The 12,906-nt window shown below is 45.0% G+C and overlaps 1 protein-coding gene across 2 annotated transcripts in view; it reads right to left on the minus strand.

The window, feature by feature from the left end:
• GNAO1 (G protein subunit alpha o1) overlaps positions 1 to 12,906 on the minus strand; it is a 157,749-nt gene that overhangs the window by 17,684 nt on the left and 127,159 nt on the right. Inside the window, exons 5-7 of one of the 2 annotated variants that reach the window (XM_062586820.1) lie at positions 10,220 to 10,348; positions 9,397 to 9,526; positions 1,229 to 1,382 (exon numbers count right to left, since the gene is read on the minus strand). In XM_062586820.1, coding sequence (XP_062442804.1) covers positions 1,229 to 1,382; positions 9,397 to 9,526; positions 10,220 to 10,348 — 413 coding nt within the window. The remainder of the gene's footprint in view (positions 1 to 1,228; positions 1,383 to 9,396; positions 9,527 to 10,219; positions 10,349 to 12,906) is intronic. The other variant, XM_062586821.1, reaches the window with a different exon arrangement.

Consider the following 12,906-nt stretch of genomic DNA (forward strand, 5'->3'; position numbering starts at 1 on the left):
TGGTTAATAATTTGTTGGCCTGCCCAGAAATGTGACACTCTTGGTACTCCCGGTTCACAACTATGTTTCCTGACAAAGAGATCTGCTTCTCTGTCTGTCAGCTTGATTCATCTAGATGTCTCCGGTGAGCTTAAATAATTCATGACGATAAAAGTTTATTTTTATGCAGTCTCCAAATGGTAATGAGGGTTTGTGGAAGATGGTGAGATACAGCGGGAAGCAGCAGGGTGCAGCTGCAGACTTTGTATGGGTGATGTATTCCCATCATTAGCAGGTCAGATGCCAGGCAACCAGCATGAATGAAGGCTTCTGGAGCACTGCCCTGTTGCAGAGCCTCTGCTCTGATCTTCAAGTATCGTTATAGCTGTGGCTCCTGCTCCCCAGCAAAATTCAGGGCATGGCTGTGCTGTGGCTGTGCTGTGGCTGCATGGGGCAGATGTCAGTGCCCACTCTTTTGATAACAGCTGGATGAAACCAGAGATGTCCTGAACTAACATGATGAGCTTCTTACAGCTGGGGCTGAAGCCAGCTTTGATGGCGTGCGTGGCTGTGATGGCCTACGTGCTCTATGCCGCGTGCTTGCCAACGGGCTGCGCCCGCAGCCTCTCAGCGTGCGACAGGCATGTAGAGTGTGGGGGGACGATGACCCTTGTCATGCTCAGGGAAGACGATGCCTTATGAGACAGCAAAACCTAGAGTCTGGCTGTGCGCAGCCTAACAAACCCAGTGTCCTCTACCTCTTCATCTCCCCGATACCAGTGACCTGCTGGAAATGGTTAAGCTCACCGTGTCTCCTGAAAGAGGGGCCGTGGGCATTATTTACTCATAAGCAATGCTACTTCTGCCTGTGCCTACCCTGAGGCTGTAACACAGCCTGTGATGCCAGCCCCACACGTGCAGGCGATAGCTTCATGTTGAAGCTACCGGTGAGGCTAAGTTCAGGTGTCCTGAGTAGCGGTGGTGGCTGTTTGCCTGTAAAGAACTTGCATTTAAGTCATCTATATACTTTGCAGGCCACTAAAAAGCCACAAGGAGGTGGTAAGGGTGATCTAGAGTATTTATTGAAATAGAACTTGCAGTGAAGCCAGTGGGAGCTCTAACTGTGCCTCTGGAAGTCTTTAGCCTCTTTGCCTGCAATACTTGACCGTAACAGCCTGGACAGGAGATGCTCTGTGCAGCCAGCTGATCCCTCAGCTATGCATTCCTGGACACACGGCTTTCTCGTTACCTGTATATTCAGGAAAGCAGATAGTCAGTGGCGATTTCTTAATTTTCTCCTCAAATATGTCCTTCTTGTTTAGAAAGAGGATGATAGATGTATCTGTGAACCATTTGTTGTTGCAAATGCTGTCAAACAGCTTCAGTGATTCGTGCATGCGGTTCTGCAATAGAAAGGAAACGGCATGTCAGGCCAGAGACAGTGACTCTATGATGTTCAACATGTAGGAAAATCTAAAATAACTAAATTAAGAAGGAAAAAAAAACCCTACAATATACATAATAAATTTATGTATACATACAGCTGAACGTATACGTACACAGATGCAATCCCTATGACATTTGACATACAGTTAGTAACTTAAGGGCATTTAACTGTACATAGCTGTTTTGATTTTGCACAGCATATAATTTACAGGATCCCAGTTCATATAAATCAACATGCACCATGCATGGATGGGAAGTTATTTTGCCCTTTGGTCAGAACTAGGGTTGGTGTTGCTCATGCAGATTTTCTAAAAATTTCTCATAATTCTTTTTTTTTTAACTTTCTCAAGTGCGTGAGATACACAATTGATTGGATACATTAACCAAGGACTGGTAGATCCTTGAATTAATCCAGAGTTGGAAGCAGACATCAAGGTGACATAATTTTGGAAATGACCTTGCCGTGACCTTTGTGTGGTTTTGTTATTTTGTTTAGTGTAGTTGTCTGCTGTTGGGCTTTTAATTTTTTAATTTTTTTTTAGTGTGGTTTTCTTGGAAGATGGCTCAACAAAAAAGTGTCTGGCAGAGAGGGAAAAAAGTGAAAAAGGAGGAGGGAAACTGTAAAAAAAAGAGAAAAACGTAACAAAGGGCATCTAAGAACAACCAGACTACAAGTCAACCAGCTACCATTGATGTTAGCTCATGCCTCACAGAAGAACATTAGATACTTGCCAGCAGAAGAGCCAAAAGTCCAAACACACATACAGTGAGAAGTCAGCTTTTTGGTTATAGGTCATGCAAAAAACGACACAGAAAAGGAGAGAGATAAAAGGAATGAAAATAGGACGAGTTAGAAAGTTGCAAAGTCCGCCACATGGTTTCATGGTGGTGGAAAGAGCTCACGGCAAAGTCAACCAATTGTCATGTTCCCTGCTGCTTTCAACTCTTAACTTGGTTTTTGTTTTTGTTTTTTTCTCGGTTCAAGAGAAGCTTCATACCTGCCAAATTTGATGGGTCTCTCAAATGCTCATTTTTTGGCCTTTGTTTGGCTAGATAAGGTCAGACGGCCGAGGAAAAGTTGTGAAGGTGCTGAAGCTTGGTGGTGATTGGCGCGAGAGGCCGAAGCCGGAGTGCGCGCGCCGGTCGCGTGGCCATCTCTCAACCAGGAACGGGATAGCAGAGAGAGCAGGCGTAGTGAGGACGAAGCACACCCAAGAGTCATGGGGTTATCAAAGGCAAATCAGGTTACAGACCAGACTGCTTCCTTGGCTTTTCCCAGTGGCATCTCCTTGGGACAGCACTCCCCAAACCCACTAATGCACGTACAAGACTAGCAGATGTTACAGCGAGCACAGGAGATATGCTAGAGGGAGTCGGGCTGCCGAGTCCCGCTGCCAAAGTCCTTGGTGGGGCATGTGCAGCGCAGCCCCCCTGTGCTTGGAAACTCGGAGCAGTGCAGGGCAGCGGTGGGGGGCTCCCCTAGCCGCGGCGGCGGCTTGCACCCCTCTCCCGCTCCACTGCGCGCTTGTGCACGGAGAGCATCATCGAGCCCAGTGTTTTATTAACACTTTCCTTTTCATTGATATACGTTAGCTGCTGCTGAACATTTTAGTCAGATAAAAGCGGCTCCATGGATTAAGGACGCATCCAACCAGACCTAGAGTGAAAGAGGACGCAAGCTATCTGCTGTACCGTATCGCACACACTTCGCTTACGTGAGACGAATGAGCGTCTCTCCGCCACGTATTGTAACGATATACAGGCAAGATGTGATTATGTACAAATACAAAAATGCATGTATTTACTGGGTCTCGTTAGTTGTCCCAGGCTCTGAAGACACAAGAAAGAAGGTGTCTCAATGCCTCAACTTTATCCTGCAAGGCAAACTCAATATGCTTTTGAATATCTGTAACGTTACCTTGGGCAGTAACATGGTAAAGCTAATGCTTGTGGGCCGTAGCACAGAACAAGCCATCAGCTTATATGAACACCCCATGTCTGTGCGATATTTGTTTGCTAACTCATTTTATACTGGGTGGTGTAGAGACCACAGAGTAACACTCTTTGCTACCTGTGGCATCAAAGAAGAGAAGCAAGTCGAGGATGGTCAGGCGAACAGAAAGCAAATGTAATTAACTGGTTTTAAGCAGAGTCCCTCACAGAACTTTTTCTGCACAGCTTTATCATCCTTATTGATGATTTAAAAGCACAGAGAAAGGCATGAACGGTGCTTGTGGCTTAAACTGATACTTCATGTGCAGTGGTCTCGGGATGTTCCAGTACTCACCACGCTCCACCTCGCCAGCATTGTAACACGGCGGAACAGTCTGAGCAGGGCAAGCCGCAGTGTTCAACAACTCTGGGTTACGTATGAAGCATGACGGGTGCCATCAGTATTGGCTTAGACATAGGAGCTGAGGCTTTCTCCGCAGATGGGCTTCACAGCTAGGTGAAGTCTACTTCCCTACAGTAGCAAGACTATTTAAGGAGCCTACAGAAATCCTTCTGCTTCACTTACAGTTTGATTAATTTGCATTAATACCTGCTTGGAAATGACAGTGTATTCCCAAGAAACAGTGGCTCTTTGCATTCAGTCTTAATTGTAATATACACCCAGCAGAAACCAATGCTGTAGAAAATGACATTTTCTGTAAAAATCCTCTATTCCTTTCAAATGCAGCATGTTCTGAAGTTTTCTAAGGTTCCCTGACCTGGCTTTCTGGTCTGTATACAACGACTAATTTTTTTTCCCCCCAGCTCTGCTGGTTAGCTGAGTAAATAAAACTACTGCTCTGCTAACTTTTCCATATTGTTGTCTAGGAAAGATTCAGTTCTTAAAACCCACCTCTTTCTTCTCCATCATTAAGGAGATGCAGGTATAATTCAAGAGAAAGGACCCTTCTTCCCTAACAGAGGTGCAAAATTAAATCCAGGTTAGTGGGGGACCTATGGTGGGAAAATGCGGTGAAAGCACATAGAGCAGAGCAGCTTCATCAGTGACACAAGCAGTGCCAGCACCGGCTAACAGTGGCAATGCCTTGCTGTCTCCTGTCTTCCTTTGCCTTCCCAAGAGTTAGTCATTCAACAGACTTTGGTTGGAGATCTCCAACAGCTCAGACAGGTCCTGCTCTGGAGGGGCAGGTGGTGTCCGGCATAGGTGCTCCCTCATTTTAAAGGACAGGCTGCTGCTGAGGGGTGAAGAGAGGTTAAAGCCCCCAGTAATCTCCCTTCTACCAGGAAATCCACAGTAAAATGAAGCTTTACTTACAGGTCAGGGTGACCCTTTTGGTCCTCTAAAGCATCCCCAGGCTTCCCTAGGGCCCCTCTCAGGAGCACCTTTGCTCCTATGACTGAGCAGACATGTCTTCTCTGCTAGGAGGTATTAAAGATGTTTCCCATGCAGCATTTTCTGTCCTCTTTCCCTGATCAGTTTCCCATGGAAGCATTTCCCTCTTACCATGGTGCAGAAGGTGGGAGAGAAACCCATCAGCCCTTCTTTCCCACTTGTGGCCCCGCAGTACTGTCTTTTATCACATCGTGTCCTGCAGGCCTGGAAGGGTGAGACCTTTCAGAGCCTTTTGGTGCTGCTCAGGACAGCCTAGATGTAGGAGGGAGATGGTGCCTTGCTGTTGGCTGGGCACACTGTTCCCACACTAGCTTCTTGAATACATATCTTAGAGTTACTAAGCGTGTTAGAATGGATCAGATAACAGGTATTAAATGCAGCTCTTATACCTTTCACATATAGATTATTTCATCTGCTTCTGGATCCATTGTACTGCTTTTGTCCAACTTGATTTTGAATCTATCAGTAATTCACTAAAACAAAGGCTCTTGAAACATTGGCTTCTTAATGTCACCTCCTGTTTCAAAACCAGTATTTTGAATCCATGCACCTGCAAATGCTTCAGACTCCAACAAAGAAGGCAGCCACACCAGCCACATTTCAGAGGGATAACCACTTGCCCATAGAAATCAGAAGTCCAGTTATCTTTTCCTACACAGCACAAGAGGCACAGAATTGCTTATAGCTGAATTCAGATGTCATGGCAAAAATATGCTTGCGTCACTTTGATGTGAGGGGCAAACAGCTTTCTACTGAGCACAAGGGAGAACAGATGCTGCAGCCAAGATTCTGCCCAGGCAATAATACTCTCATAAAAACTATCTTCTTTTTTCACCAGAGCACATGATGAGACATGGTTATTTCTTCAACATACAATTGATGCAATCTTTTTTGTTTTCTTTGGTAATTAAATGAGAATTGTCATATAAACTATAAGGATACGGACTATTATTGTAACCACAGAAAGTCCTTATTCTCCCTCTAGTTATATTTCCCAAGATGCCAAAGCTGCTTTCATTTTATTTGTCACTCTTATGGAAATTTCTGAGTGCTGTAATTTAATTTTTATTGCCCAGTGATATCAGAGAGAGCACGCTAACCAGGTCATGCAATGAAATATGAACTAACGGGTCCAACACTAATGCACATCAAGAATCAACAGTACAATGCCTTCCGCCTACTACACATTCGAGAATAAGGGCATGAACAATACCTCCATATCTTGGCTAGCCATGGATGACCTAAATATCTTAGTTTCAGAGGCAGCAAAATGCATCATGAATATCTGCCTCTCTTGGCCTGGCTCCTTTGCACTTGTGAGGAAAAAACAAAGAGGACAATCTGAGTTCCCGTGACAGCTCCCATGCCATTGCGGTCTTTAAAACATTTAGAAGGAACAACACGAATCTGCCTTTGGTCATCTCTTTTCCAGTTTTACTGAGCAATGATTGATATCCTTTTCTCCCCCCGATTATAGCTCTGAAAATGTCTTCGATTTTCCTCCTATAACCTCATCTTATGAAACATAAAGATAAGTCACAAAACTGCCACAGTAAGACAGTTAGCCTCATTATGCAAAAACATCTATTGAGTTGTTTGGTCTGTTAAAGCAGGACATTTCCACCATGTGCAAACACTCTGCGGTGCTGCACGGCAGGGTGCCCTGCGAGTCCTTGGGATGGACTAGGCAAAGCTAGATGCCCAGGGATCATCATGTCATCTGCACAACCCATCATAACTTGGAGACAGCAGCTTATGTGTTGCATGAGGTGGGCAGGGTGTGTAATTTTGCCTTGTGAGCTCTAGCTGCGTGCTGTATCTGGCAGCAGTGGGAAGGCTGAAGGCATGGCTTGAGTTTCTCTCTATATTTCTTCCTCTTGGATTCTGCAGGAGGATGGGTGCCGAGTTTTTTAAAATATTGCAATACACTAAGAAAAAGCTTTATGAGCTTGCAGTTGTGCTTTATTCTCAGGGAAGGGGTAGATCACTGTTTGTTTCACCCAGCCTTGTTTAACCAGCTCTTTGCTTATTCCTGTTTGGGAAGGAATGGGGCATGGAGCTGGCTGGTGAGCTTATCTCAGTGTGGCAGGCTGACCTTGCAGCTATACTGCTCCTAATGCCCTGGCGTTAACCTGAGCTTAGCAAGGCGAGCCCTTGCTCTGTATTAAAGGCTGATTGTATTTGAACTGCAGTTTCATCCTTCTTGAGTGCAGTTTGACTTAGAGAAGCATCAAATGCCATTGTGAAATCCTGTGATTATTGTCAACAGGGCGCTGAAGTCACGGAGGAAAGCTGTTCTCTCTAAACACTAGCTTTGCAAGCGTTTCTTGGGAATCTGGCACATAGTGAGGCTCTTTCCATCTTGTGGGTCTGTGCCAGTGATAAAGGCTCTACAAGTCTTTTCATACCCACAGAGACATCTGTGCAGCCCCCAAACCTTCAGTGGCTTAATAAAGCTGGAACGTAGTAAGCATTTCTATAGAAAATGAAGATAGAAGAGCAGAATCTAGCTTACTCTCTTAGCTGCCTCGTCTTTGTGCTTTATAAGTGAGAAGCAATAAAAGCTGATTTACGTCATTAAAGCCAGCAGATGTGACTGATACACACAGACGGCAAATCAGCTGACTAAAGAGATGTTGCTTTTACTGCTAGTTCTTTGGAAAGGAACCATATTATCGGGGAGGATGCTGAGCGATAAGGGGTTAAGTTGGCAGAGGACTGAGAGTCTGTGGGCGCTGTGTTTTCCACCTGCCATTTGTGTGGTGGATATTATAGAGCAGACAAGCTTCGACACTGTCATTTTTCTTATTTGCACTGGCCTCGCTCAGGGCTGTTTATTCGGGTTAGGCGGGGGCGTCCTGCAGGCCTGGCGGTGTTTGCGCCGAATCCTCTCCTCTCCCCAAGTGATGATGGAATGTGTAAATGAACAGCATCTGCCTCTGCCCTCCTGTTGCTCAGCATCCCCAGAAATGCATTGTGAAAAGGGATTGAAATAGCAATCAAATGTCAGTGCTGCGCCAGATAAGTACGGGCAAAGCCTGCTTTCCTGATGCAAAAACAAAGACAGAGTTACACAAAGCTGAGTTTCTGTAGCAGGGCATTTCAGGGAGCAGTCTGAACCGGCTCCCTGTTAGCAGTGTGGCTCTGGCTGTTAGCGTGGTACTGGATGATGGACTTCATGGTTTCATGATTTGGGTGAGTGTCACAGCTTGAGTTATATGTAAACAGTGCCTTGTTCTCTGCTCAGACCCCTGGACTGTGCTTCACTCACAGCCCCCTGGGTCCGTGCACTCCCTACATATTCCTCTGTATGTCCTGGGTATTTTTTCCCTACCCAGATGCAGAGATGTACCACATTGAGTTAATGGCTGGGTTTTTCAAGTCACATCAGGAGATTCTGGTTCCTCCCCAGTGAATCCTACAATATTGAACATCCTTGAACAGATGAGGGCTAGGGAACTGAAAATTGAGGATTATAGATAAATAAAGAAAGATGAGAGGGCGTCGGGTGTCTCAGTTACTCTTTTTAGCTACTTGGAGGCATATTAAGAATATTCTGAATTCTGGCATCAGTATGACCTAAACAGGTGACTTCATCAAACAGTTCAGCAGAGCTCAGAAACCTTGGCTGGGAGAGGCAAGAAACCGCAGCCCCACCAGTCTCTCTGGGAGGAGACAACTGACAACTAATAGCAAACATTCCCTCGATTCCTTCCTCATCAACAGCTTTCTGCAAATCTAACATCTTTATAGGCAGCAGAATAAGGGTAGGAACCTCTTCAAGCAAGGAGCAAGCCCTTCATGTTATCATATATTGGGCACAAATGAAACAATTATTGAAGTCTGAGAATGGCTTTTGATTCCTTTCTGCTAGACAAATGCAACTGGGTGCTGGCCTGAGTTGTTGTTAGCCCATCTTCCCCAAAGTCCACATTCCCATCACACTGAATGACACATAATGGGGAAAACACAGCAGTGAGTTTTCTTGCATCTTTTCTGTGTATTTAATTTGTTTGCATTAATTGCACTCCCTCTAATATGAGGGAGTGCACAGGTCCCCACTAACTTTATTTCCAGATGGTATTTTGAGCCTAATGTCACAGTAGGAAGTTATAAAAGCTCTTCCAGAGCAAATTACCTAAGGAATCAAATGGTTCCAGTACCACACATGAAAATGAATTTCTTTTGCCTGAAGAAATAGGTTATACTCCTAGCTTGAGCCTGACTCAGGAACACGTGGCCTTCCCATACCTCTCTGCACCATGGTATGACAGTTTCCTTAAATTTGTTTTAAAAGCCCACCTATCCATATCTGCTCTCTTTTTGGATAGAGAGTCCCTTTAACACCCTTTGAAAATGTGCAGGTCAGCTAGAAAGGGAAAAAAAAAACCCAAACCACTGTACCTTTATCAGTGCAAGGAATCGTTACCTGGGAGTGCAGGACTTGATTTTGAAGATATGGAGGAGGACAAATCCCCCAGGATTTCAGAGTCAAGGGGGGATGGATTGACAAACACGCATCGCTCTAGTACCACAGCGAGCCTAAGAGGATCTCCGAGCAGTTGCTGGCTATGCCGTATCCCACAAAGAAGTGTCGAGGCCTCCAAGACCCGGCTGACACTCACCGTGGTTTCGTCTTCATGGAGCACCTGGTCGTAGCCACTCAGCGCGACACAGAAAATGATCGCCGTGACGTCCTCAAAGCAGTGAATCCACTTTTTGCGCTCTGACCGCTGGCCTCCGACATCAAAGAGCCTAGGACACAGGAGAGGAGCCATCAGTGCTCTCCCTTCGTAGGGAAAGAGGAAACTTTCCTCGGAAGGCTCCAAACATGGAGCAACAGATCTTTAACCACTGGCTCAGCCTCCTCCTCCAAGGTCTGGAGCCCGAGGAGGAGAGGAACAGCAACAACCGGAGACGTGTATTCATGGGAGAGCCTTGGCAGTGCCAACGTGTGCCCAAGGACCTGGGGAGGTTGAGCCTGTGCTTTCTTCAGGTTTACATACTCTAACTACTGTATATGCGGCTTTCTGTCTCCATCCTGTCTTCTCTCTGCTGGCTGACTTCATGAGTGTTGATATATCGAGTTAACTACAAGACTGACTCATTTTGGAGAAAAAGTTTGGCGAAGTATTTTTATACTTCCGAAGCTTCATCAGACTTGGGACCAATCCCATACTGGCTCTCCAAACAAGAAGGTGTCCTTTGGCTTAGAAGAAAGTATAGGGAGGTTGAAGGACTTCATAGACTTGTTAGATATGGTTATTTTCAGGATAGGATTGCAAAACATTTCATATTGTTGACCCCCAGAAATGCAGCATCCTCGGCAGTGGAAGCCATCAATAAGTTAAACAGCAGTTTAATGATTTCTCCGTTGTGAATTATGGGGAAACACTGTGACAAATATGTGCTCTGAAAACTTACCACGGCATGCCCTTTTAGACTAACCTGAAGTGGAGGTTTTTGAATGTGAAATGGGTTTCTACGATGCCAGTTGTTTTGACCCTGGTTCGAAGGATATCCTGCTCCGTGGGCTGGTAGTCTGCAGCTCCGATTCGATCTAAGCTGTCTAGGTAGCTAAGAGGAAGAGAAAAGAGAAAACAAAAAGACGACAGATAAGAATAAGACACACATTAATCTTTGTCAATCTCAGATGAATCCCTCAGCTTCCTATTAATCATTTTCAATCTCATTTGTCATGGCTCAATGTACTGTGGTTAAGGAAAAAAAAATCCTGTTCTGGGAAAAAAGAAACCTTAACGAACCCCACTAACCTAAGTACAAAATCTGACAGTGAACTGAAAGCAGGAAATGAAGTGTTCCTGTATTGTGAGTCCTGATGCCTATCTGTGAAAATACCTAGTTTTAATATTTCTTACTATTTTTATTCCCTGAAAGAACTAAGGTCCCTGTCAGTTGGTTGTGCGAGATGCTGTATACACCCCTGCTTTTCTGTAAGGGCTTATTTAAAACCTCGCAGCCTTTCCAGATAAGAGACTGCAGCATATAGGTCCTCGTTCCTGGAACAGCAGGTTGAGTCACCCTTGGGAGATGACGGTGGGGGGAGTATGGGCGACTGGCTCAGTTGAGATGCCGTGCTTTCAGCTCAAATTAGGTGAGCTCAATCTGTCCAAGTGAGTCATAGTTTCAGTCCAAAACTGCACACAGGTCTGTGATCGCAGGAGGTACAATTCCTGGACAAAATCCGGGAGCCAGATTAGATGTTGATCAGTGGTTGTAATATGGGAGTTTAAATCAGGTGTTTTTTGCAGGAAATAAAGATTTAGCTTTCTAAAATGCTTTGATACTTCTGAAACATTTAACTTTATTCTATTTTAGGCTTAAAATCTATGACTATAGGCAACTCCTCCATAGACTGGAGCTTTGGGTATGAAGTTGCATGCTCTGGTGTGAAATCTTTAGGTAGAGGAACCCTACTCTTGCATATATATTACCACAATGCATTTTTTTCATCCACATTAAGAACAAATTTTCAAAATAACTCAGCCCAACTAAATATAAAATATAGAGAAAAGAGGAATTTAATTTTGATTACAATTTAATATGAATTATAAACACAAAGTTGTGCCACACAGCAAAGTCTTTTCCACCACCCATGGGCTGCACGCAGACATTACAGTTCCTCTCAAAGGAGGTATGGTGTGCAGTGCTGGGAAACAAGGCCTAAACGTATACTTCCAGCTCCAGGAGCATCAATCTACTCCATGTGAGATATATTCGATGTAGTGAATATTACGAAGTAGATCTGTGTGTGACCAGTGGTCTTGTCCTTTGGATTTCTGTGCTTCCCGCGGCCTGGGATGTTGCCCGAAGAGACACTTGGGCAGGAGATTACAGGATGGGGGCAGGAGGGGACGCTACCCATTAAAGCATTAGTGGGATACCTGGCAGCTTTGCCCAATGTAGCTTGCAGAAAATAAATGATACTAAGAGAAGTCATGTTGTTGTATGTAAAGAAAAGACATTGTTAACCCAAATGAGTGCAAGTTTGTTAGTGAGTGGAACAAAGTATGAGTTGGGATCATTCACATAAAACAGCCATGAGGTTTAGCTTGGCTTTCTCTTTCAGTTTATTCTAAATGTAATCTTTTTTTTTTTTTTTTTTTTTTTTTTTTTTTTTTTTTTAACTTAGAGTGTGGGTTTGGTGCTGATGAGTAAACTAGTCACACTGACTTGGTAGTGAGTATGCTTCCCTATTTGCCTTGCCAAAGCACACCCCACTTGGCCTGAAATACGGCCTGCCGCTCACGCCGTGGAGAGCTCACAGGGCTTTGGCACGTCACCCACCCTGACCCTCCGCGCGTCCCTCCGCAAGCTCGGGAGTGCCATCAGCACGTTTGGGCCAGGTCCCCAGCCCTACCGGCAAAGGCAGAGCTCTGCAACGTTGCTCTGCAACGCCCTGTACTGCTGATGACCATGTTTTTCCTGCTGCAGCAGAAAGCAGAGGAAAGCTTTCCGTTTGCATCCTGGGGGGGTGCTTCAGCCCAGAGCTCGTGAGCAGACAGAGCCTCGTGCGCTGGAGCTGTGCAGTCCCTGCCACCCCAGGGCACTCAATCCTCCAGGCTTTCGTGCCTACTCCACTACCTTGGAAAAAACAGCAGACAAACTCTACGCTAAGATGAAAAACAAACCTCAGCCTGCTCAGGTCACATATTTTGGCCACTCATCATTTCATTTTTTGTTTTTACTGAAGAATTGCAAGAATCACATCACTCAAAGAAATGCATGTGAGCTAAGTAGACTTATTTTTGCCGTGCCCTTCTTCAAGCATTTAAAAACATCATGGCTTTATGACAGATGCTCCCTCAATAGCTTTATGATGGGCCATGGATACATGAATGGGGCTTCACTGGCTAATCTTTGAAATAAGATCCTTCGCCGTGATGGCTGCAGCCACGATCACTCATCTATTCACAACTAGTGGTCAACTTCTGTTGTTCAGGAGACAGCTGCATTTCCTCCCATGTCCCCACAGACCGAAATGGCTCTGCAGCATCTTTGCTCAGATACCCAGGCTTTCCTGTGTCCTGAGGAACAAGATCTTGCATCCTTCAAGGTGACAGTAAAAAGCAGATGTTTAAGAGGCAGAGGAAGCTTCTTTTCCTCATGCACAT

Source organism: Rhea pennata, chromosome 13 (assembly GCF_028389875.1).
Source record: "Rhea pennata isolate bPtePen1 chromosome 13, bPtePen1.pri, whole genome shotgun sequence".
In the NCBI taxonomy this organism is placed as follows: domain Eukaryota; kingdom Metazoa; phylum Chordata; class Aves; order Rheiformes; family Rheidae; genus Rhea; species Rhea pennata.